General features: G+C 38.1%; 1 protein-coding gene across 1 annotated transcript; it reads right to left on the reverse strand.

The window, feature by feature from the left end:
• On the reverse strand, positions 1 to 26,798 carry LOC132548978 (solute carrier family 22 member 3-like). The gene is made up of 10 exons (XM_060212880.1): positions 26,660 to 26,798; positions 21,915 to 22,138; positions 19,537 to 19,767; positions 16,468 to 16,670; positions 8,371 to 8,718; positions 7,882 to 8,016; positions 7,399 to 7,484; positions 1,106 to 1,232; positions 589 to 661; positions 1 to 168 (listed from the first exon to the last, which is right to left on the reverse strand). The coding sequence occupies exons 1-10, from the start codon at positions 26,796 to 26,798 to the stop codon at positions 1 to 3; spliced, it is 1,734 nt and encodes a 577-aa protein (XP_060068863.1).
• Between the last annotated feature and the right edge of the window lie 834 nt (positions 26,799 to 27,632).

The raw sequence follows: 27,632 nt of genomic DNA on the forward strand, positions 1-27,632 counted from the left end.
CTATATCTTGTCTGCCGTTTTCGGTTTTTGTTTAACCCAATCGTTGTAATCTTCGACAGTCTGTGGCAGCTCCTTCCCGTTCGTCTCGGGTAGCAGAATGGTAAGAAAGGCGACAATGATACAACAAATACCAAAAACCACACCTGGGCCCCAAATCACGTGTGACGCCTGTTGACAAAGAAAATCAACCTGGACTAAAATCTAGTAGCAAAGTGGTGTCTTCTCACTAAGCCAACATTTTGATTTTTGTGAAGTATACCTGGATGCCAAATGACGCTTACGTCTGTATTTACACGTTACAAGATTAAACCTGTGACGGAATTTATACGAAAGCAGGTAATAATATTCTATCGAAATCAGAAAATGTTGAAATGGGCAAACTAAAGAACAGAAAAATCTGGATTACTAGGGAAAAAATGTCAAATTTCAGAGAACAAATCCGAGATTGTTAGATAGATTGAGTTACAGTGGAAGAAACCATAAATGGGTATATTCTGAATAAGACTAGTTCATCGACGCCAGACCCACATTTGATGAACAATAGAACACGCGAATAATGAAGAGGCCCGGCATCTTTCTTCTACTTACGAATATGTTGGAATATGGAGCAATCATTCCCCCGATGCGAGCTGCTGACGAACACAACCCCAGACCAACATTTCTATAATGAATAAAGTGTTGACATCAGCTGAACTTCTATAAGCAAAGCTCATAATTTCAACACCGAAAGATTCTTCAGGGAAAAAATTCAGAATTCTGAATTATTCTTTGAACATCGACATATTGTCCAGCTTTGGATGCAAAGGATCATTTGAGTTGACCAATCATTATAGTGAATGTGAATTATCCTATTGACATACAGGGAACTATTGAATTTTAGCGGGATTTTATTTTCATTAATTTCGAGGGTACTCTTGATCCATGATTTTATAATACACAAACTGTTAAAACTAGTACACGTTTGAAGTAAATTTATTGAGCTATCATTACCCAAGAAAAAGAGTGTCTGTGATTTCTTCAAACACGAAGTCTGAGCCCATCGAAAATATATGATTTCACAGCAAGTTTGCATACTTTTAAATGTTAATAAGAATGACACTTTTACCTGAGATTGGTCGGGTAGAGTTCGGGAGTGTAAAGAAATAGCAAGGCGAAGGAAGATGCAATTCCAAGTTTACCGACGTAGTTCAGGACTGTTGACAGGATCGCAAGAGGACTGTTTACATTATCACCTAATTCATATACAAAAACACCATTTAGATCACGAACCAATCTTATCGGAACAAGGGTGTCCTGAAAGAAGTCAATGAACCAGGTTTCACAAAAGCAAAATTTGACACCGTGTCTAATAGTATTTCATAATATGTAGTCATTTTCACGTCCATTCGAGGAATCAAACCCTGGACGTTTAGGTGAAAGGCGATTGCGTTGCAACTGCATTACCCAACAAGCCCTGTATACTAGTATTTGGATAATTCCAATTTGAACGAGATTTACCGTTTATAACCTTTGAAGAAAACTTCCACTCAATACGAATTGAACATTTTACAGAGGACAAAACGATCTGAAGAATTGAAAAACTGCGTCATATAAAATGATTCGTCAATGTAGAACACATTTTTTCAGCAAATAATTCTGCTTCCTGTAATTGTATGTGTAAAATGTCTAACTTCGTTTAATTTTTTTTCTTTTACTGACATATAACATTTTTAAACAGTTTCTTTACACTTCTAGCATTTGGCGAGGTAAGGTATTTATCATACTTAGCGAATTTTACGTCCACTATTACGCCTTTCGACTTTTCAGCGTTTGAGAAAAGATAGGAAGGGGAAATACATATAGTATGAAACGACGGGAAAGAGTGTGATAGAATAATGTGGTAAAGAGGGGCCGTCTATACCACCAAATCTGTTCTTAAATTCTAATTTTGAAGACGACCTCTTGGCCTTATTGTAGATCTAACATGAACTTGGCGCGTCGCAGCAGGAGGACCGGTTAGGGACAGATAATGACTTTCATTATCTTTGTAATATTTTGGAAATCCGTCAAAATTACTTCATTGATAATCCCTTTTGTTAATCTAACCCTATCCGCTGGGTCGGCGTTAAACGCCAGATCTTTTTCGAAGAACCACAGATGGATCTTTATCGTGCGAATTGGACATTCCCAAGCAGGTAACCATTTGAAGTCCCATCCGACGGACTGACTGTTATTAGTTAGTTGTTGGTAAGGTGTTGGTGCTGATATATTGTTGGCGTCCATATGCAAGTCTTCCATCCATTTCTTCTGTCTGCAACACTGAAAACTGTTCGCTTTAGCTATGTCCATACTTTCTGTTGTTAAACATCGTTCCTGGTATCAGGTAACTGTTCGCTTTTTCGCTTTGACAATGTCAATATTTTCTGCAATTCCACACCGTTCCTGGTATCAGATTTTTGTTCCCTTATCTTATAAGGGAGGTGTGATTGTCGTAATTATTTGTCTGGTAGTGTGCGTATGCCTTTACAGGGTTTGTTTTATGTGATAGTACAAACTAAGAGCACCTGACGAGGTGACGAAGCTGTAAAATACATGCAAAACCATGTGTTGTACGAGTGTGATGTTATCTTATAATATTTTGTTTTCCAATAATATGCGCCATGTGTGTTTTGTATGGCGATACAGATCTTCACTTTACATGGTAAAGTCCTGACGAGATGACGAAGCTGTAAAATACATATAAAACCATGTGTTGTACGAGTGTGATATTGACTTAAAGTTTGTTTTCTAACATGTGTGATGTACGTGTTGTTACAGTGTATAGTTTCAACAGAACGCATTCCTATCGGAACCTCCGGTAGACACAACTGTCTTCGCTGTACTGTATGAGTAAACTATATTTACAACGTATATGCGGGAAATGGGGCACAAAGAAGGACACCTTAGACCTCCTAAGATACAGTCTCCCTGGATATCCTGATACACCAATCTATTATGCATTGTATTCCGCAAGGTTCTGGTAATCAGAAGAGGAGCCCTATCGCGTCCCTTAGAGCGCCCTAGGTATGGGCCCGAGTCTCCAAATCCTGTATCATCACCTTTGCAACTTATTGTTTAATAGTTTGTCTGGTGTATATTTTGTTGAGAAATCGATAGTTTCAAATATATTATTAAGTTGTGGACAATGCCCTGCCTATCTAGTGATTGGTGGAATTTACAAGGATTTTATTACTATTTAATACATTATTCATTTCTGCTTTAGCTGTTCAATGCTTGGGACTGAAGAAGGTGGCATGACCGATTGTTCCCACATAACTCACTATTTTAATGATATGTGTTTCATCGTGATATTGATGTTTTTTATCTTAATTTTGTTTTAGATTTAGATTTAGAATTTTTGACTTAGTGCTCTCCTGGCTAGTTTGTCAGCTCTTTCGTTGCCGGGAATATCAACTTGGGACTTCGTTGTCTATAGATTGTTGTGCCGAAAGATTGCCTGAGAGGATGACTGTCCTGTTTAGTTTGATCTAAAAGCCTGATTGGTAAGCCTAAAGCTAATGCGTTCACTGGATTAAACAGAACAGTAGTTCGCCATTCAACCAGATATCGTTATGCCGATGTCAGGGGAGAGAACTCCAATACCTACTCTACCTGTTGTTGGAATGTTGATCAGTATAGTAATTAACATAAACATTGTACTTGTTTGTTATGGCTGCAATGAATGTTATTTCGCTCCTGTTGGGTTCAGTTTCTTATTGGAAGAATTAACAATTTCGTTATTATGTTTGGGTTTACTGAGAAACCAACGTGGTGAGGGATTTTGGAACGTTTCGTCTATTTGATCATTGTCTTAAATCAAACTCCTTTAATAATTTAACTACCTGACGATCGTAAGCAGATTTCTTTTGTTGTTTTAATTTGTCTCTATAAACGGATTTCCTGGCTTCTTTTATCATTTTATCAGGTGGAATATTTTGTCCCAATGTTTTCGTCCTAGTCGAATATTTGAGAACAAGTTTTTTCTCTTCTGAGATTTAGAGGCAATTAGTCCGATTCTGCCTATAGACTAAATGATGTGCATCTTTAATAGCCCCTTATGCAATTCTAAGTGCCTTGTGTTGAATTACATCTAGTGCACTGAGCACATTATCTGAGGCTAAATTGTGGTTTCCATTGAGGTATGCGCTTGTCATCTAGATAAAGATCTGGTTTTTAAAGTCTGATATCGAAGGACATAACTACAATGTTTTTCCCTTTGAGATTTCAAAAGCCCATTCATTAGCCCAATCTTGGAGTGTTCTGTATAGTGTAACCGTTATTTATAATAACCGTCATTTGTGCTCCGTATTTTAGTGTCATCAGCAAATTGTGCCATATTAGCTTTCTTTGTTTTGCTGTGAATACTTCTGTAGATTTTCGTAAAGTTTATTCATAAAGATATTAACCAGTGTAGGCGAGATAACACTACCTTGAGGGACTCCATTATCTAGTGGTTTTTTTCTTTTGACATGGGGGTATTTCATCTGATTTTATTTTCCTATCTTTTAAGAATCGAGTTATGAATCGTAGGCGGTAAATTGATCCCCTGCATGTTACGTGAGATCAGGCCGGTGGGTTGAGATAAAGCAAGTTCATCATCCGTTTAGTGACATGGGGAGAGTCGGTTTATCACCTGTTCAGTTAGATAAGGTGAGTCGATTCATCATCTGTTCAGTAAGATAAGGTGAGTCGGTCTATAACTTGTTCAGTAAGATAAGGTGAGTCGGCCCATCACCTGTTCAGTAACATAAGGTGAGTCGATCTATAACTTGCTCAGTAAGAGAAGGTGAGTCGATCCATCATCTGTTCAGTAAGATAAGGTAAGTCGATCCATCATCTGTTCAGTAAGATAAGGTGAGTCGGTCAATCACCTGTTCAGCAAGATCAGGTGAGTCGGTCAATAACTTGTTCAGTAAGATAAGGTGAGTCGGTCCATCACCTGTCCAGTAAGATAAGGTAAGTCGGTCTATAACTTGTTCAGTAAGAGAAGGTAAGTCGGTCCATCGCCTGTTCAGTAAGATAAGGTGAGTCGATCCATCATCTGTTCAGTAAGATAATTTGAGTCGGTCCATCACCTGTTCAGTAAGATAAGGTGAGTCGGTCCATCACCTGTTCAGTAAGATAAGGTGAGTCGGTCCATCACCTGTTCAGTAAGGTAAGGTGAGAAGGTTCATCACCTGTTTAGCGAGATAAGGTGAGTCGGTCCATCACCTGTCCAGTAAGATAAGGTGAGTCGATTCATCATCTGTTCAGTAAGATAAGGTGAGTCGGTCTATAACTTGTTCAGTAAGATAAGGTGAGTCGGCCCATCACCTGTTCAGTAACATAAGGTGAGTCGATCTCTAACTTGCTCAGTAAGAGAAGGTGAGTCGATCCATCATCTGTTCAGTAAGATAAGGTAAGTCGATCCATCATCTGTTCAGTAAGATAAGGTGAGTCGGTCAATCACCTGTTCAGCAAGATCAGGTGAGTCGGTCAATAACTTGTTCAGTAAGATAATGTGAGTCGGTCCATCACCTGTCCAGTAAGATCAGGTGAGTCGGTCAATAACTTGTTCAGTAAGATAAGGTGAGTCGGTCCATCACCTGTCCAGTAAGATAAGGTAAGTCGGTCTATAACTTGTTCAGTAAGATAAGGTGAGTCGATCCATCATCTGTTCAGTAAGATAATTTGAGTCGGTCCATCACCTGTTCAGTAAGATAAGGTGAGTCGGTCCATCACCTGTTCAGTAAGATAAGGTGAGTCGGTCCATCACCTGTTCAGTAAGGTAAGGTGAGAAGGTTCATCACCTGTTTAGCGAGATAAGGTGAGTCGGTCCATCACCTGTCCAGTAAGATAAGGTGAGTCGGTCCATCATCTGTTCAGTAAGATAAGGTGAGTCGGTCCATCACCTGTCCAGTAAGATAAGGTGAGTCGGTTAATCACCTGGTTAGTAAGATAATTTGAGTCGGTCCATCATCTGTTCGGTAAGATAAGGTGAGTCGGTCTATAACTTGTTCAGTAAGATAAGGTGAGTCGGTCCATCACCTGTTTAGTTAAATCGTGCAGGTGTGTAGGTTCATCACCTGTTCAGTAAGATAAGGTGAGTCGGTCCATTATCTGTTAAGTGACATAAGGGAACTAGGTTTATAGCCTGTTTAGAGAGATAATGTGAGAAGGTCCATTACCTGTTTAGTGAGATAATGTGAGAAGGTCCATTACCTGTTTAGAGAAATAATGTGAGAAGGTTCACTACCTGTTTAGTGAGATAACGTGAGAGGTTCACTACCTGTTTAGTGAGATAATGTGAGAAGTTCCATTACCTGTTTAGAGAAATAACGTGAGAAGGTCCATTACCTGTTTATTGAGATAATGTGAGAAGGTCCATTACCTGTTTAGTGAGATAATGTGAGAAGGTCCATTACCTGTTTAGTGAGATAATGTGAGAAGGTCCATTACCTGTTTAGTGAGATAAGGTGAGAAGGTCCATTACCTGTTTAGAGAAATAATGTGAGAAGGTCCATTACCTGTTTAGAGAAATAATGTGAGAAGGTCCATTACCTGTTTAGTGAGATAACGTGAGAGGTTCATTACCTGTTTAGTGAGATAATGTGAGAAGGTCCATTACCTGTTTAGAGAAATAATGTGAGAAGGTCCATTACCTGTTTAGAGAAATAATGTGAGAAGGTCCATTACCTGTTTAGAGAAATAATGTGAGAAGGTCCATTACCTGTTTAGTGAGATGACGTGAGAGGTTCATTACCTGTTTAGTGAGATGACGTGAGAGGTTCACTACCTGTTTAGTGAGATAATGTGAGAAGGTCCATTACCTGTTTAGTGAGATAACGTGAGAAGGTCCATTACCTGTTTAGTGAGATAATGTGAGAAGGTTCACTACCTGTTTAGGGAGATAACGTGAGAAGGTCCATTACCTGTTTAGTGAGATAACGTGAGAGGTTCACTACCTGTTTAGTGAGATAACGTGAGAAGGTCCATTACCTGTTTAGTGAGATAACGTGAGAGGTTCATTACCTGTTTAGTGAGATAATGTGAGAAGGTTCACTACCTGTTTAGGGAGATAATGTGAGAAGGTCCATTACCTGTTTAGTGAGATAATGTGAGAAGGTCCATTACCTGTTTAGTGAGATAACGTGAGAAGGTCCATTACCTGTTTAGTGAGATAACGTGAGAAGGTCCATTACCTGTTTAGTGAGATAATGTGAGAAGGTCCATTACCTGTTTAGTGAGATAAGGTGAGAAGGTCCATTACCTGTTTAGTGAGATAAGGTGAGAAGGTCCATTACCTGTTTAGTGAGATAATGTGAGAAGGTCCATTACCTGTTTAGTGAGATAAGGTGAATCCATCATCTGGTCAGTAAGATAAGGTGAGATATTCATTACCTGTGATCTCCAGTAGGGTTACTGACACAATCAGAGCCACTCCCGTCATAGCATGGAACAGAATGCTGCATTTCTTCCGGCCTATTCTGTTATAATGAATCGTTAAATGATAAAGCAAAAAAATGAATTTCTTTAATTAAAACAGAAAATAAGGAAACAGGAAGAGCTGATACTCGATCTAATTCTAATTACTTTTAATTTTGTCGTAATTCAACGTTTTCCATTGACCCGAAAGGACACGTGTGGCAATGTATCAAACTTCGTATAGCATGCCAGGAGAACATTTTAAACCAGATGTACCATAAATAGGAATTACTTCATCAACATGCTATTACTGTATAATATTTAATATCAAAATATCATCACGTTGGTTAGCTGTGTTTTTGGGAAATAAGAATGAAACCAATAAGACGGTGAGAGTCGTGTTACAATAATGCGACCTGATATAACACGATGGCAGAAAAATGTCTCTACACCACTTACCTGTTAACAAGAATAGCGTACAAGAATCCTCCCGGAAGCTCCACCAGTCCGTTAAGAAAAAAATTCAGATGGCGATTCCCGGTTAGAGATGTTGACGTCAGATATAAACCAAAATACGTCATACTGTTCGTACTCCTAGCGAAATAAAGGGAAATAACTGTTTCTCTTAAACCTGAGGCGAATGTTTACTGTTTGATATTTAACATGGGCTTATTTCTATGACTTTTAATCACGTATTTATTTGTCAAGAAATCAGACATCATTTTCATTTCTAGACACGTTAAAACGGTGTCAGTTTCTAAAAATGTTTTCATAAAATAGGAAGCCGTCCAATTATTTTCCCCTGGATATATTTATTTCAAAATGAATTAACATCCTTATTATGAAAATAATTAGTTTTAATTGATTTACAAAAGAAGTTCCTAATTGTAATGGCCTATTGTCATTAAACCCATCAAATGTCTTATTTACGTCTGAAGTATTTCTTACCAGATAAACCATAGTATCAGGGAATGTTTCAGTAGCAGTTTGTGTCGGAACAAGTCTATAAAAGTAGGTTTATCAACACTCTCCGACAGCCTCGTCTCCACGGTGTGTGTATCGTCCTCGTTTTCATCGAAATTGCCTGCATTCCCATTTAAAGGCTGAAGGGCAGGATGTGCTCGGTTGTTACAAGACACAAGATTGGTCAATTCCTGGTCATCGGAAAGTAGTTGAGTCACCCCCGCAACATCAGCTTCGCTAACTTTGTTAAGCCTTGCTACTCTCCGAATTACTTTCAAGGCTTCGTCTTTTCGTTTGTTTGCAATCAGCCATCTTAAAGATTCATCGATTATCCTAGATACAACAAAAAATGGAAAACATTTATTTATTTATTTATTTAATTGTGTTTATGTTTAATGTTATAGCATGACGAACATAATGTTCCACTATTCACTCCTTTAGATCTAGATCTATAACTGCAAGTATTTTCTAAGATGTTCTACATGTCACAAGTTCCACCTGTCAACTCGACGTCAGTTACCGTAATGTGTTACAGCCGAAAATGGACAACTTTATAGGTTTCGACAGTTTGATACTAAGCCTCCATTTTCGACACCATTCCGAAAAAATATTCGATAATTTCTTAAGGTTCCTTACATTGAGTGTCCAAAATGTCTGCGCAGAGCACAGAATTCGGTGTCAACCCAGCAAAAAAGCTTTAGTTAACGTAGAGTGGTCGAGGACGAAGTGAAGCATGTTTGATACTGTTTATTCGTGTTCTTATGGAAAATATTAAATTTGAGCTAACAAAAACGAGTCTTAGCTGCACGTCGAATCCTTTCGCTTTGAAATTCTGCAATTGGTTTATTTGCAATACACCGAAAATCAAGGGCTTATACATCCTACAGATTCTATCAGTGCCATGTCACCAGTAACTAATAAATAGGTGCGCGAGGAAAACATCACCTATTTACGCCCACCTGGACAGGTCCATGGGGTTTATGTGCTCTTACGTCAAGGTCAATTGTCTTAGACAACCATTGAATTTAATGGAGCGTAAAAACTAGGTTATTGGACAGAGTGCACAAACCATTAGTAACGTGTACGACGATGTTAAAGTTGGTAGTGTCCAGGCTACAGCAGCTGTTACCGATATTCAACACGAGGTACAGGTTTAGCGGGAAGAGCGTGATCAACTCACGTTGTTATTTGACCTTCTGTATAGGTCAATGATTTTTTTATTTTTTTTATGGGCTGAAAGGGGAACACCTAGAGAAAGACACCAAAGCGAAACTTCGTGCTTTTCTGGAACATGAGTTTAATGTTGACTTTAGAATGGATTTCGGAAGCGTACACAAATTTGGAAAATTCAACAAGGACAGGTCTCGCCCAATTACAACGCGATTCATATATTAGAAAAACTTGACCTTTGTAAAAAAAATAGTGCATTCCGTCTCCGAGATTCTATTTTCAGCATTAGCGAGCAGATTCCCAAGGCCGTAGAGGATAAATAAAAAGCGCTTTACCCTATCACGACGGATTGGATTGTAAACCAAAGCTAGTGCGGGGCAAACTTTATGTAAACAGCAAATTATATCTGGCCAACTCTGCTAACAACCCTAGTGGTAGCAATGTAAACGAATGCGTCACATCTCTGTAACGCCCAACAGAGCCGGTTCATCCAGTAGTTACGGTTGTCAGAGGATGAACTTTTTAAAAATTAGTTTGTGGAATGCAAAGTGATTTGGATTTTAGCAATTTTCATAATGAACGCAAGTGCCTAACCGTCTATCTACTGATGTCACTGTCAATATCTTGGGTCGCAAGCTTATATAATTATGTAGACGTTCTGGTCAACGAGTCTGTAATGGTAGAACGCTTAGCGATAGTAGCGGTGAATTCGCATTTGTTTAATGATTTGGGTTCAAGTGTAATTGACTTTGAAAATAATGCAGCTGATTAAAAAACACATTTTACAGAGCGACTTTTTAACGAATGTTTTATCATGCGCCTATTGATTTTGAATTTTGTATTACAACTAAATCGACTGTGGATTCTGATAAAAATGACATTTCTGATAATGCTGAAAATTGTTTTATTAAGGTACAGATGTATAAATGGAACGATGGCAGAGAGCAACAAATGTGAAATCATTTAGATAACACGATCGATATATAAAATGGCATTGTGAACGGTATTCAATCCACTACAATAACAGTAGGCCACAGGATTGATGATTACTCATCATGTGTGAAGTATCTCGTCCTTGTAAAATCCAGCCCGTTACTCATTCTGCTAATAAAAGGAGGCGTCAACCTCATAAGCCCCGGTTTGACAATTAGTGCCGACGTCTGTGTACATCTTATGGACCAAATCTAACCTCATTTAATGCTGATATCTCCATCTAACATCTCTTGTCGAATCAAAATGTAAATATAAACATCATCAGAGATTGTCTATCACAGGTACCTCCAATCAGAGGCTGACCCTCTAAGTAAGTTACGAAGGAGAAATTCGAAATCATTTTATCAATATTGCAAGAGAAAATCTAGATCTTGTTGCGGTGACATGAATTTCTCCGTTTTTTTTAAAAACAATTTAAATTTGTAAGCGGTTGTGTTATTGACGATAAGAACTCAGATATTTTGTTTGTAGGAGATAATGTACATGTTTTTGACGAATTAGACGATCCCATTAGCCAAGATAAAATCAGAGATGTTTTAAAAAGGGTCCCAGCCTTGGCACACCTCCGATCTCTCGCGTTTGTTCAGTTGGACTCTCCTACTGGCTACGTCACGTGATGAATTTCATAAAAAAATTGTTTTACTCATACATTACGCATACATCATAGGGAGGAGTAGTTAAATACGAATGAACTTCATATGTTAATCCGTTTCTCTCATGATGAATTTATGACATCAGACGAATATCAGCTGATAATTAAATACTAATTCAATGCGACAATAATTATTTCTTTATTTCTTAAAACATCAGGTGACATAGTTTAATTATTTTTTTTCATTTGTTCCTTTGTCATATATGTAAGGGTTAAAATGAGTAAATCTTTAAAAAAAATCATCAAAGTACCGTTTAACTTATAAACGTCTTTGAATAAAACCCGATTCGCAGCCTTGGTTAATTTTTTTGTGGGTTGATAAAACCATGTATCGATCTCATGAATAAGTTATATAAGTAAATTGTAGGGACCTAAACAAGCCCCTTGAGAAATTTCAACTATTTTTATGCTAATCTAGTAAATTGATTGAGAAAGTACATTTCTGAATATATAGAGTCAGAGACGTATATAAAGTTGATTGCGTATTTAGCGAGTGTGAGAAGACACTTTTTAGAAAGATACGTGGCCCTGAAAAGGGCCATTTGGCCAGAATCTCTATCCAAATATGGGGCTTCTTCAACCATATAGAGCTAGTCGACGGAGTCAATGGATGTGTCTGAAGGCTCTTCAACGTCATCGGCGATGATTTCAACGGTCTCGCCGAACAGGTCTCGTCGAAGGTTGGCAACCATCTTAGCCTTGTTGTGAGCGTAGTCGTAGTATACATTGCGCATGCCTTCTACGATGGCCAGTTTCAGTCTCAGGTTGTACCTGAAAGCACGGTTCGAACTGCGCTTCGCCATGTCGTATCTGATCTGTAGCTGGTCGAGGCGCTGGTTCAGTAGGACGATCTGTTCACAAGAACGACGAAATCGGCGTTCAGCGCCTAACAAAGAGGAGCGGGTTTGCATGTCCCTTTCAATGGCGACTCTACGGTTCGGGTTGGCTCGTGTGTTCATCTTCGCTTGTGTTTGGAGATATGATTTGAGCTGTGTTTTGTCCCCTTTTAAAAGGACCGAATTTGGTATATGACTTCCGGCACCATATGACATAACAGTATTATCATAATACTCATCTACCTGAATTGATTGGAGTGACAGGTGTCTACTCATTAAGACGAGATGCTTAGCAATTTACCTGTTGAACAGGTGAAACCTGCCGAGCAACAGGTTGTACTTTTGTATCCAATTAACCTTTTAATTGACCGTATGGGCGATAATTACCTCGCTGACACCGGGCTACGGCCTGAGTGCAGATTGCTTAGGTAAACAACTTAGGGCTATCGGCACGTGTCTTTATTCCTTTATTTTCCACAAAGATAAACAATTCGATCAGTAATTAATTTACACGGCATGATCATTTGTAATGTATCGACATTTTTGACACTCGAAATAACTATATACATTGTTTTGATTACAGCGTTCATTTTTCTCTTTGCCGAATTATACGTATATTTTAAATGATATGCTATACCACATGTAAGGTATTCCCGAAAGATAACTTTCAAACAATAACGTAAACGGAAATAAAGCGAATAGGGGGAATTCTGTTTTATTATTAATGCTGAAGTCCTCAATACTTTTAACAATAATTTCACTCTTCACTTTAAACATGCATATGTTTCATACATGAATAATCGTTAAACTCTACGGAAGTCTTACAGCTACATGACGAATAATGCGAGTGTCTTTTTACTTCGCAGTGTATCCGTAACCGACTTGGATTTAGAGTTAGATGGAAGGCTTTTCCATCTCAACTTCGAGCAAAAATAACTTGTTTAATTAGATAGATTTCAGAACTTTACTTCTGACCAAAAATGTGCTAAAATCCGTGACTCTTTAATATTTATCACGATGAAATATATTGGATAAGACGGTGTAATGTTATGTATTGTAACGCCACGCTCCAAAATCGTCATTTTCTTGGAAAATTTAGTTTAAAGCTATATTCGAATAAACATCTTACTTGTTATCTCGCTTTGTCTATGATTTCGTTACTACGTTACAACAACAACGTATCAAAACTAGACAGACGGCTTCTGTGGTTACGATCTGACAGTGAGAGTTCTTCCCCCTGGTTGTTTTTATTTGTATGAGAGGGAAAAGAAATGCCCCGAGGGACTACACAAAGCATATGGATTTAAGGAACTTCTTTGTTCAATGTTTTCAAAGACTCGAGGTATTCGACGCGCATCAAGAATAGCGAAACACGGGTGTTCTTTTTTACAATGTGATTGTTTCCAGAAATGTACGCACATAGTCTGTTTGTTTGTATTTATTTATATATAATGTTTCTCGTATATTACGACTTGTTGAGTATATTTTAAAAGAAAAACCAGATCAGTACTAGACATTTAGGATATATCGTATAGATATAATATATTAAATGGCTAATGGGTGTTCAATGGACTTTAACGGTCATCTGACTAGAGCGACTTAACAATGTGCGTTGTAGACATGTATAATATATATACCCGTTTTAGTGGTGGGAACAGTTATTTAATAATTCAAACAATTCTGAACTTTCGCAATATAGGTAACAAAAAACAACCAAGCTTTCTTATTTAAATTTTTTTAACGTTTCAAGTTATTTTCAGTTTAATACCAGTAGGACTGGAAAATACAAAATTGTTTTTCAAAATGACAACCATAGTTAGAGGAATTCGGACTGACTCGAAAGATAAAAATCATCTCAGGATCATTTAGACAAGTTTCAGGCGTGTTTTTGAATTTCAACAAATTTCATTGCAAAAAATGGCAGCAATCATAGCCCACAGTAGTTTTTTCCTAAGGGTCCGGTTTTGTTTGATTGAATTTGATGAAATTTGACAACACAAACAATGAAAACATCCATTAAACTAACTGGAGTGTCACTGATGGAAACTGAGAAGAAGTTTAAAGGCGAAAACCTTTACAGACCTGATCACATGACTTTAAAATCACAAACCGCGAAACAACTGTCTGACCACACCACATTTGCATGTATTTAATACTCTTCACTACATAAGTATACCAGAATAAAATCGTTATCATTGTCACTGCCAGTGATACGTCCTCCTAACAGCACAAGAATTCATTTGATGTATGTAAAAGGGACTGATTTGTATGAAAATGTATGATTTTATTGTCTTTGAAATGTGTGATGTAATTGTCTGTGTGTTGTTCTAGGTCCTTTTTGCACTATTTTAAAGAGGCCCCGTTTTTGTGCACGTAAACGATGCAATGCTCTAAAAGCACAGGCACTCGAGGCCAGGATACTATTTTTAATGACCGTGGACCTCGGATTTGTCAACCGGCATATAAACTTGAATTCTGCTGGTATTTCCTTTAAATAACGTCAGTTATGAGTGCTAAAACAAAAATCAATGTTTAAAAAATAATATCCTGGCCTCGAGTGCCTGTGTCTAAAAGCAAACAAAATAGGGAAAATGTATTTATCTAGAGAAGTGAAACTTACATTTTTAACATAGCTAGGATACTGAAAATCAAAAGACAACAATAATTTCTTTTTGTTCGGTCCTAATTGCGAAAATAAATCCCGTCACCGAATTTGAATAGGTGCATGAGCAGACCAGTTATTAGAATCATTGGACACAAAACAAAAGTCTGAACGTGCGCACGTTCATCGATAGTAGGGAAAACTTTAAGTATTTTAGGTATAAAACAAAATAGTAGAAAACGGTAAACAAAGCGGTCCAGAAGCCACTAGACAGTCATTTGTAAAAAAAAAAAAATGTACATAAAGCACGATGCTACACTCATTACCATCCAGACATTGGATAGTTTCATTTCAGCTTCGATTAGAAACAAAATGCGGATGATAAATTGATCAGTGACGCCGAAATTTAAAGTTATCTCTGATAATTCGACAAATACCCGGATAGGATTACGTCAGAAGATAAATCGATAAAACTGTGTGTTGCTGATCTCCCCTGATAGGTGTCAATTGTTGAAGCATTTTGATTGGTCAAACTGAAGGAAGAGTATAACCCGGTACTATAATGCTTTTAAAACTCAAAATACAATATACAATTTTATACACTGTAAGAGGAGATGATGATGATGATGATGATGATGATGATGATGATGATGTATACTATGTGCGAGTGCGAATGTGTTTCTATATTTTAATGTCTGTATGTGCTATAATGAAAAAGTTGAAAAATAAAGAAATTTATATCTATTCATTGAAACCTCACCTAACGACCATCTCAAAATAACGACCACCCCGCTTATTACGGGCAGTTGTTTTCAGTCCCGTTTTTTTGGCGATACACGAAGTAAACATCATTATCGGATTAACTTGTGTGAAGCTGCATGCCAGACACGTGCTATTGTTTGTTAATTATAAATTGATAAATCTGTAGGTATGCTGTTCAACACTTTAGAAGCCCTGCATACCCAAAGGTGAATTATGTAGTCTTTTTCGGCCGAAATTCTCTTGGTCGCATGCACACACATATGTTCCAATTTTTTTTTACGACATATTTTCACTGTCAAAAAACTTTATCAAGCAATGACGAAACCACGTAAACGAAACGAGCTATCGCGATCGCTAAAAAGGACTTGTGGAAGAGGAGGCTGTCCAGATCCGTAGCTCTTCGCAACATTGTGCACTGGACTCTTTTTTTTTAAGTAAAAAGATATTTTTTTTGTACTGAGTGATACACTGACAGAGTTAATGTTTTTGCGAATTTATGTGAAAAATAAAGCGTTGAAAGACTTTATAGGGACTTCATTAATGTTGTTACAAATACTGAGTAAATGTGTTTATTAATTTATGTGAAAAAAAAATTGAAAAATTAACGTTAAATTCCTATTGAACTTAAAATTGACTGGTTTCTTTTATTCAATGGTTACAATAGGAAAAATACATGTATTTTATGATATAAACTAAAGAATATATACATGTAAATTCTTTAGTCTATTCACCAATTTTATCTTTTTTACATTTATTTAATGAAATTCAACATTTTATATACAGTTTATTTATTATTGTTGAATAATATACATGTACATTACTTAATTATATATATATAATCTTTATTTCAAGCGGAGATACGGTTCTTTGCGGTCAATGTTATCCACCTCACTCTTAAGACCACCTCGCTATTAAGACCACTTTTGTCCAGTCCCCAAAGTGGTCTTAATAGCGAGGTTTCACTGTATATTATCCACACGTAACTATAAACATGGACTCATACAGCATCATCACATCAAACGTTTGCTGCAAACAATACCAATATATATCCTATGATTGTTACTTACCAATACGATGCAAGAGCGTGGAACGACATCAGAGCGGTTGCAAGTTGGATGTACCGCCACGAGAGGTTCCGCATGAAGTATCCTATGCCAGCTAAGATGACAACAAACGCTGTCCACGCGAACTGCCCGAGAGCACCAACCAATCCTCTGTATTGTTGTGGTACTATCTCAAGTGTGATAATTGACATCGCCAGCCCCATTCCCTGTTTACAATCAACATGAGCTTAATGATTAAGTCATTAGAAACATGTTCAGAGGTTACCTTTCGGATAATGTCATTAGAAACATGTCCAGGGGTTACCTTTCGGATAATGTCGTTAGAAAAATGTCCAGGGGTTACCTTTCGGATAATGTCATAAGAAACATGTCCAGGGGTTCCCTTTCGGATAATGTCATTATAAACATGTTCAGGGGTTACCTTTCGGATAATGTCTATCTGAACATGTACAGAAGGTGCTTTCTGAATAATGTTGTTTTTTTCCGGATAATGTCATAATGGATATGTAAGAAGTGTTTTACGGATTATGTGATATGTGTCATACAATGATGGATATATCGTGATGCGTGTTTTACAATGACGGGAGTATCATGACATGTGTCATACAATGATGGAGATATCGTGACGCGTGTTTTACAATGACGGGAGTACCATGACATGTGTCGTACAATGACGGAGATATCGGGATATGTGACATATATTGACGACAGTATCGTAATAAGTGTCGTAATTGACGATGGTATCACGACAAGTGCAGTACAATGACGACGAATGCATCGCGATATGTGTCGTGCGATTGTGTAGAGTATCGTAATACGAGGCGTGAGAAATATGCCGTGATACGTGTCAAAACGGTATTCAAGGTAACACGTGTCGCACAATACCTATGAACGGTAACAAGGGTCGTATCATGATTAATATATAGTTGTACCATATTTACAAATTTTCTGTTCACATAGATGTAAATGTTTACATTCAACTATTTGTGAATGAGGAAACGAGTAATTCTTGGTTTTTATTCTAGCGAGCCCCTGACGAAATTCAATGAACAGTACGTGACAAGTGTCATTAGAAATTGAGACGAATGTAAGATTCTGTTTACCGCATAACTCAGATACTTTGCAAGTATTCGTGGAAACGACATTTTAGCAGACTGATATAAATTAACGATGAGTGAAGTCAACCGCTTTACACAGCCTCGAGAGTTTATTTCTGAAAGAAATTCCTAGAGCCTACGATGGCCGCATCTGGCAATGATAATGGATTTTGACCCTTTTATGGAACACTAGAAGTCTGATTTCATTGAAATGTTTACGAACTCTACATTCATGTAAGCATTAGAACAATTATAGACGAAGTTTGCAACCCCTGGAATTCCGAGGATAGTCCGTGGTGTTCAAGTGATCGTAACCCTTGAAATTCCGAGGATGGTCCGTGCTGATCAAATGATCGTAACCCCTGGAATTCCGTGGATGGTCCGTGCTGATCAAGTGATCGTTACCCCTGGAATTCCAAGGATGGCCCGTGCTGATCAAATGATCGTAACCCCTGGAATTCCGAGGATGCTCCGTGCTGATCATTGATCGTAACCCCTGGAATTCCAAGGATGACCCGTGCTGATCAATTGATCCTAAGCCTTGAACTCCGAGGATGGTACGTGCTGATCAAGTGATCGTAACCCCTGGAATTCCGAGGTTGGTCCGTGCTGATCAAGTGGTCCAAACCCCTGGAATTCCGAGGATGGCCCGTGCTGATCAAATGATCGTAACCCCTGGAATTCCGAGGATGGTCCGTGCTGATCAAGAGGTCCAAACACCTGGAATTCCGAGGATGCTCCGTGCTGATCAATTGATCGTAACACCTGGAATTCCGAGGATGGTCCGTGCTGATCAAGTGGTCCCAACCCCTGGTATTCCGAGGATGGTCCGTGCTGATCAAGTGGTCCTAACCCCAGGAATTCCGAGCATGGTACGTGCTGATCAAGTGATCGTAACCCCTGGAATTCCGAGGATGATCCGTGCTGATCAATTGATCCTAAGCCTTGAACTCCGAGGATAGTACGTGCTGATCAAGTGATCGTAACCCCTGGAATTCCGAGGATGGCCCGTGCTGATCAAGTGATCGTAACCCCTGGAATTCCGAGGATGGTCCGTGCTGATCAAGTGATCCTAAGCCTTGAACTCCGAGGATGGCTCGTGCTGATCAAATGATCGTTACCCCTTGAATTCCGTGGATTGTCCGTGCTGATCAAATGATCGTTACCCCTTGAATTCTGTGGATGGCCCGTGCTGATCAAATGATCGTAACCCCTGGAATTCCGAGGATGGTCCGTGCTGATCAAGTGATCCTAAGCCTTGAACTCCGAGGATGGCTCGTGCTGATCAAATGATCGTTACCCCTTGAAATCTGTGGATGGCCCGTGCTGATCAAATGATCGTAACCCCTGGGATTCCGAGGATGGCCCGTGCTGATCAAGTGATCGTAACCCCTGGAATTCCAAGGATGACCCGTGCTGATCAAGTGATCGTAACCCCTGGAATTCCGAGGATGGTCCGTGCTGATCAAGTGATCGTAACCCCTGGAATTCCGAGGATGGCCCGTGCTGATCAAGTGATCGTTACCCCTGGAATTCCGTGGATGGCCCGTGCTGATCAAGTGATCGTTACCCCTGGAATTCCGAGGATGGCCCGTGCTGATCAAATGATCGTTACCCCTGGAATTCCGAGGATGGCCCGTGCTGATCAAATGATCGTAACCCCTGGAATTCCGAGGATGGCCCGTGCTGATCAAATGATCGTAACCCCTTGGATTCAGAGGATGGCCCGTGCTGATCAAATGATTGTAACCACTTGGATTCAGAGGATGATCCATGGTGATCTACTGATTGTAATCCCAGAATTCCGAGGATTGGGTATCAAATGATCGTTACCACTGGAATTCCAAGGATGGCCCGTGATGATATGTATGAGTGTGTCGACTTGACATTAAGAACACTTCACGCAAAATATTTGATAGTCCATATTTTTACCAAAATTACATATGCTTGGAAAATGTGCCAAAAGTTTACATACCTGTTGAAGTGCGCCAATAACGAAGCGCATGATGGCGAACACGACAAACGTTGGAACAAATGTGAGAGAGAGACTCATGATAAATAGGAGCAGATGTGTGGATACAAACACCGGTTTTCGGCCATAACGGTCAGCAAGGGAGGTGAACAGAGTAGCCCCGACGATCTGACCAGTCATGACAAGGGTCTGACCGAGCTCGCCAACTCCTGACTGGTCACACACAAGGTTCCACTGGAAGGAAACAGTTCACCAGTCAGTTTTATTTATCTCAGATTATAAGGCTTTTGTTGCTAGGGAAGCATCAATAAACTAGTCAAAAGACAACATTTTAAAACGGCATTGGATCAACAGCATCTTAATTGATCAGAAGGGGCATGGATAGTTTGAAAATCAGAGGAAACTCTTTTATTTGTTGACTCAAAAGGGCCGCGCTAATATGGTGGACTAGAAGAACTATGCTTAATGGCCTCTGCTAACTCCGATCGGCCGCGCTTACTTGTTGAATCTAAAGAATCAAGCTTACTTGATGACTCAAAAGGGATCATGAGGACTGCACTTATTTGTTGGATCAAAAGGATCATGCTTATTTGGTAGATCAGAGAGAAAATGTAAATAAAAATACGTGTATCAGAAATGCCACACTTATCAATCAGTGGGTGTGGATTTTGTGTCGGTTAAAAGTCTTACACCTAAGTCAGCCGAGTGGTTTGGAAGGTTCATATGTCTTTGTTGGATTAGGAAATACATACCTGAATACTTCAGGAAAAAATACGCTTTCATGCTGAAAAAAAACAATATCTGACATCCCAACTCTACGGGAACAGTCAGACTGGAAACCGATATTTGTCCTCCAAATTCAAAAGGATTAGAAAAATTGGTAAACCAAACTCGAAACCTTCAAACTCTACATAGACAGCCAGATTAGAATTATTTTCCGTTAAAGCGAAAGGTAAACTAGTATACAAATCCAGGGACCTCCAAACGGTGCAAGGACAGCCAGACTTGAAACCAAAATTTGTTCTCGAAACTATAGAGAAACAGGAAAGCTGGTGTACAAAGCACGGCATCTTCAAAGTCTACAAGGACAACAAACCGGGATAGGAAACCCGGCACCTTCAAACTCTTCAGGGACAACAAACCGGGATAGGAAACCCGACACCTTCAAACCCTACAGGGACAACAGACCGGGATAGGAAACTCGGCACCTTGAAATTCTACAGGGACAACAGACCGGGATAGGAAACTAAGTACTTTCAAACTCTACAGGGACAACAGACCGGGATAGGAAACTCAGTACCTTCAACCTCTACAGGGACAACAGACCGGGATAGGAAACTCAGTACCTTCAACCTCTACAGGGACAACAGACCGGGATAGGAAACTCAGTACCTTCAAACTCTACAGGGACAACAAACCGGGATAGGAAACCCGGCACCTTCAAACTCTACAGGGACAACAAACCGGGATAGGAAACTCGGCACCTTCAAACTCTACAGGGACAACAAACCGGGATAGGAAACCCGGCACCTTCAAACTCTACAGGGACAACAAACCGGGATAGGAAACCCGGCACCTTCTAATTCTTCAGGGACAACAAACCGGGATAGGAAACCCGGCACCTTCAAACTCTACAGGGTCAACAAACCGAGATAGGAAACCCGGCACCTTCAAACTCTACAGGGACAACAAACCGGGATAGGAAACCCGGCATCTCCAAACTCTGCAGGGACAACAGACCGGATAGGAAACTCAGTACCTTCAAACTCTACAGGGACAACAAACCGGGATAGGAAACCCGGCATCTCCAAACTCTACAGGGACAACAAACCGGGATAGGAAACTCGGCACCTTCAAACTCTACAGGGACAACAAACCGGGATAGGAAACTCGGCATCTCCAAACTTTACAGGGGAAAAACGGGATACGAAACCCACGTACATGTATTACCTTTAAATGGAAATATTGATAATGATAATTATTATTATTACAATCTTAACGGCCCGTCAACTCATAATAGGTCATTAGGGCCATCAACCGGTGAAACACACAGCGATCCGAAACAAACTAAAAGGTAAAAGACAAAAGCTAAAAATCTTAAATGTTAATTATCGAGTTATACATGATACAAATGGCCCATCCTTCAGTCAGTGATTTCAGTCCGATGATATCGAATAATAATCTATAGACATACTGACAGCATTTCTACGAGGCTAAATATTTGCGAATTGTTAATACATGCAGCCTTGTTAAACAAGGCGGTATATATAATCGACTTCATGTTTTGTATTTAAAACTTGTTTAAGATTAACAACAACAATCAATGGCGAATCAAATATTATATTTTTTTTCTTTATTAAAAATCCATCAATTCAAGTTACCTCGGAGATAATTGTCGTTCCTTCGTTTTTATCGAAGGAATATCCCTCCCTACAAGGGAGAATGTATTCGTCCTGGGAGGTACCATTGGTTGTGTTTGCTAGTACAGAAATTTCACACTTCCCATAAGTAATCTCGTATGTACTGCTGTTGTCTCCAGCATCAGTAAACCCATACTGTGACAACGGTTCTTGCAGGGGACTGCATGTAAAATCAGGGACGTGTCCTTATAAAAGAGAGAGAAATATAAAGGTGTAGTACATCAGCATCTTGATTGTGGCTTTATAAAGTTGATCTAATTAGAAACACTAGTGAGATAAAATAAAAGTTTAGTCCCAGATACACCTGTTCAAACAAATATCAGCAATCATAGGTCGCCAAAACTGATGTACAGTACACTTACCTAGCGATAGAAAACGTCAAGGAGACGGAAAACCTGCAACGCTAATTTTTTCGAGTGCTGTCGCTACACATTGGGGAAAAAAGCAATACTTAATTGTATTAGGCATAGTTCATACCGAACGTTGTCTACTAGATTTTACTTAACAGAAATACAGTGAAACATTAAAGTTGTACATGTCACTAACATGGTAAATAAATTGGACCAAGTTCGAACCCTCAAAAGTTTTCTTTCAACGCAAATGATGTAAGCGACTTTCCTCTTTTCAAAAATCTTACCATATAACACAAAATTCAGACCCACACAGGCGAACTGGAAACCGGTCACCAATAAATATGCTACGATAAGTTTTTGGTATATACTAAACGATTGTAGACTGTCCCATACATCATCTGCATTTACAGTAAGCCCCATTTCTAATTACAATTCTGTGCGAGTGGAGTGGTTTGGGACTGAATATGCATAAAGGATTGCTTACTTGTTTTTTTTTTTCACCCAGAAAATTAAAGCCTGCTATAGTCTGTTTTATGTTAGCCAGTTCTATACAAAAGCAAACTAGCTAACCTTTTATTATATTTTGTCGAAATCAATCAGTAATGGAGTTTAATGTTTACAAATAGTTTCATTTTTCATTATTTATCTGTCTCTGTATCTACTTACTTCAATCATCTTAAACATAAAACAAAAAACATAACTAAAACTGAAAACGCGACATGACTACGGTTAGTACTGGGTGTTAAATGAAAACATCAGATCAGAAGTGTTTTGAAACGATTTTACAAAAGTACAACGTTGATTTCATAGTTTCGTTACATATGTATAATGTAGTGTTGCTACGTTACATGTTAAGCGTGTACTCTAGATATATTTAACTAAAAAGTTGATTTCATAGTCTCATTATAATCAAATGAATCTCCACGGTAACTACTGAGAACTAACATGCTCTATAATCTTATACTTTGTATGTACACTCGTGTACAAATGTATTGTCTATTATATAATAGTGAATATACGTTCTGAATGCTTTGTATTAAATGTTCCATTTCTGTTGTACTCTTCATTTGGAGGTAATGAAGGGAATAATAATGATAATGATAATAATTAATAATAATGATAATATGAATGATAAAAATAATAAGTTTTTATGGGTGTGTAACACCAGTGTATACACCCCGGAGTAAAACATTAAATTAATATGTTATTCAACCGAGAAACGGGATTTTTCTGTCATCAGCACAAAGGACTTGAAAAGGGTTTAATGATATTAGTGAATATATATATATATATATTTGAAAATAATAAAATCCACACGACAAATGAATTCCGCTTAAGTTTTCAGGCCAAACGGCCATCTTTAGGCGATACATTTATTATAATGTCTAGGTAACGACATTGTGACGTTAGGCCTGAAAACGTTAGCGGAATACATTTGTCGTGTTGATTATATTCTTTTCAAATATTTTTTTTATACACAAAGCATTTTTAAGTTACATATATATATTGTACTCCTATCTAAATAATGATAGAGGTCATACCATAAATGACAACAGGCAAAATGTCCCATACTTTATTACCATACTATAATGTATTACATGAATTTCTTACGTTGATTAAAATCTTGCTTTTATAAATACAACAAACACTAAAATGAATGAACGAACAAAAAGAATTAAACAAATGTTTACAAATTACATATTGATAATAATACATGTTTTTAAAGATAAAAAAATCTTAGTATCATAACTATTTTTATGAAATAGACTATAATAAAAAAAAAAGGGCAGGGGGAGGGGGGGGGGGGGTGTTTGTAACCGAAATATAGTCCGGAATGCTGATCCATGTACTTTAATTTAAATAGGTATTCTAGTTTGAGAGCAAAGACACAGTGGAGAGAAAGGCTTAAAGTATCAAATACCCGATTTACAACAAGCAATGCAGAGTAACGATAATTTGAAAACAAGAGCCCCCTAGGTGTTGTCATCAGCTATTCAGAGCTGATATGTTAAGGCTTATTGTAGCCTGTCGAGAGATCCCTTAGTCCAACTTACCATACAAAACGAAGTTTAATACCACTACAGCAATCTGGAACATTGACATCAAAAGCAAATAGGAGAGCTGACATAATTGATAGGTACCGAAAGGTCTTAATTTGTTCCATATGGCGTCAACGTGTGGAACAACATCCATTTTGGATTTTTAGTGTGTATTGTCGCAATAAAAAATAATTTATTCTACCTATGTTTCTACTGAAAATCGTGCCCTTACATATATTTTGTATGTATGCGGGCATGTACGTGAATCAAATAATCGAGATATACATATATATTTGTTATTTCTTATAACAAGTCGTGATGATGTATCACGGGGACATAAGGAAGGGCAAAACCGATTTCTTGTCTTCATCTTTAACATCGATGGTTCTGTCAGGTATAATATATTACAACAGAAGTCAATGTTCCTGTCAGGTACATATATATTACAACAGACGTCAATGTTCCTGTCAGGTACATATATATATATTACAACAGAAGTCAATGTTCCTGTCAGGTATAATATATATTACAACAAAGACAATGTTCCTGTCAGGTACATATATATTACAACAGAAGTCAATGTTCCTGTCAGGTACATATACATTACAACAGAAGACAATGTTCCTGTCAGGTACATATATATTACAACAAAGACAATGTTCCTGTCAGGTACATATATATTACAACAGATGACAAGTCCCTGTCAGGTACATATACATTACAACAGAAGTCAATGTTCCTGTCAGGTATAATATATATTACAACAGAAGTCAATGTTCCTGTCAGGTACATATATATTACAACAGAAGTCAATGTTCCTGTCAGGTATAATATATATTACAACAAAGACAATGTTCCTGTCAGGTACATATATATTACAACAAAGACAATGTTCCTGTCAGGTACATATATATTACAACAAAGACAATGTTCCTGTCAAGTATAATATATATTACAACAAAGACAATGTTCCTGTCAGGTATAATATATATTACAACAGAAGTCAATGTTCCTGTCAGGTACATATATATTACAACAGAAGTCAATGTTCCTGTCAGGTATAATATATATTACAACAAAGACAATGTTCCTGTCAGGTACATATATATTACAACAAAGACAATGTTCCTGTCAGGTACATATATATTACAACAAAGACAATGTTCCTGTCAGGTACATATATATTACAACAGATGACAAGTCCCTGTCAGGTACATATATATTACAACAAAGACAATGTTCCTGTCAGGTACATATATATTACAACAAAGACAATGTTCCTGTCAGGTACATATATATTACAACAGAAGTCAATGTTCCTGTCAGGTACATATACATTACAACAAAGACAATGTTCCTGTCAGGTACATATACATTACAACAGAAGACAATGTTCCTGTCAGGTACATATATATTACAACAGAAGTCAATGTTCCTGTCAGGTACATATATATTACAACAAAGACAATGTTCCTGTCAGGTACATATATATTACAACAGAAGTCAATGTTCCTGTCAGGTACATATACATTACAACAAAGACAATGTTCCTGTCAGGTACATATACATTACAACAGAAGACAATGTTCCTGTCAGGTACATATATATTACAACAGAAGTCAATGTTCCTGTCAGGTACATATACATTACAACAAAGACAATGTTCCTGTCAGGTACATATATATTACAACAGACGTCAATGTTCCTGTCAGGTACATATACATTACAACAGAAGACAATGTTCCTGTCGTGTATGATATATTACAACAAAGACAATGTTCCTGTCAGATCATAGATGTTACATACATGCGTCAATTGTTATGCTGGCAATATAGATTATACATGCAGATGTCAATGTTTATGCCGGGTACCTAGACACTACATACAAACGTCAGAGGTTTAGTTTAGTAAGTAAACACTTTATACAGACCCATACAAACAAAGTTCATACACTGACATCGATGATGACGGGGATTACATATATTTCTCGTGACACCGGCGGGAAATGCACACGGCACTGAATAAATGCTGTAAAGCAGATATGTAGCGCTATTGAGACGTCATGCATGGCATTGGCGCATGTGGTACAACGCCACTTACTTTAATAGAATTCAGCTTACAACATCACTTTTTAGCGAATTTTATCACATAAAAATGTTTGACATGTGCACATTTACATGAACAGTTTCACGTAATTTTCATCATGTCTATTTATCTACGTCCGACCGTCCGTATGTCCGTATTTATGGGGAGCACGTGTTTTTTGCAAATGACAAAAATGAAGTGTAAACCATATTTATAGACGAGTCCGTACCTATGATGACGTAGATCAAGACGACGGCGGCTATCTGACCCAGACCGGTCAGTACGTACGCCAGCTGACTGACCTGGTAAAATCCGCACGGTTTCAGCGTCTGCCATATTTTATCCACGGAGTCGGGTAACTTTTGCATGCCGAAGATGGTGGTTTTCAATATTTTCCTTTTCTCGATAGCGTGTCAATGTTCTTTATCATTAAGATGTAATTGTTAGCATGGCTCATGTCCCGAAACTTCAACCAACATCGAGTAGAACTGACGGGGTAATTAATTCTTCCGGTAAATGGAAGTGAGAAATTACATCAATATAAGGTATAATTTCTATCTAGCATATTAATAAATTGTCATTTTGCTATGACACAGGCCAAACAGGTATTCACGGGAGGGTGTGTATAATCTGCTGAATCAAAATTTGTAAATGACAGGTCACGACCAGTGACCGACTGACCATCGATATTGACCATCGATAATGTAATTCATGTACGAATATTCAAAGACGCGTGGTCATGTTTAATCCACAGTTTTAATGACTGCCTGACCACGGCCCTGTGAGTATAATTAACCAATTTATATATATACTGAAAGGATAAAGAAACGCAGGGTAATATTTATTCCGATATTTTGATAACGCGTTCTCCAAATAAAGTGAAACTTTGTAGATTGAGTAATTAGATCATATTACACCTTGTCATGTATCGAAAATTTAGTCACGCTACAGTGCGCAGCTCTGGTAAATGGCGGAAGGAAAAAACAAGAATCTCGTGCACCGTGTTGTTCTGGTCTCATGCAGCGCTGGTCAAGTCACTCTTCGTTAGTCCTTATACAGACCAACTGCTTCCCTAAGATTAATTGAGAGTTTTATTCGTTTTAAGAATGGCACGACTCACAGAAGTTCAGAGGGGTCAGGCCATTCAGATGCTGATGCAAGGACAGCTGCAAAATCAGGTTGCTAGGCACTTTGGTGTTAAT

This window comes from Ylistrum balloti, unplaced genomic scaffold (genome assembly GCF_031769215.1).
Source record: "Ylistrum balloti isolate Yb309-2 unplaced genomic scaffold, AGI_CSIRO_Ybal_v1 Utg370038, whole genome shotgun sequence".
NCBI classification, from domain to species: domain Eukaryota; kingdom Metazoa; phylum Mollusca; class Bivalvia; order Pectinida; family Pectinidae; genus Ylistrum; species Ylistrum balloti.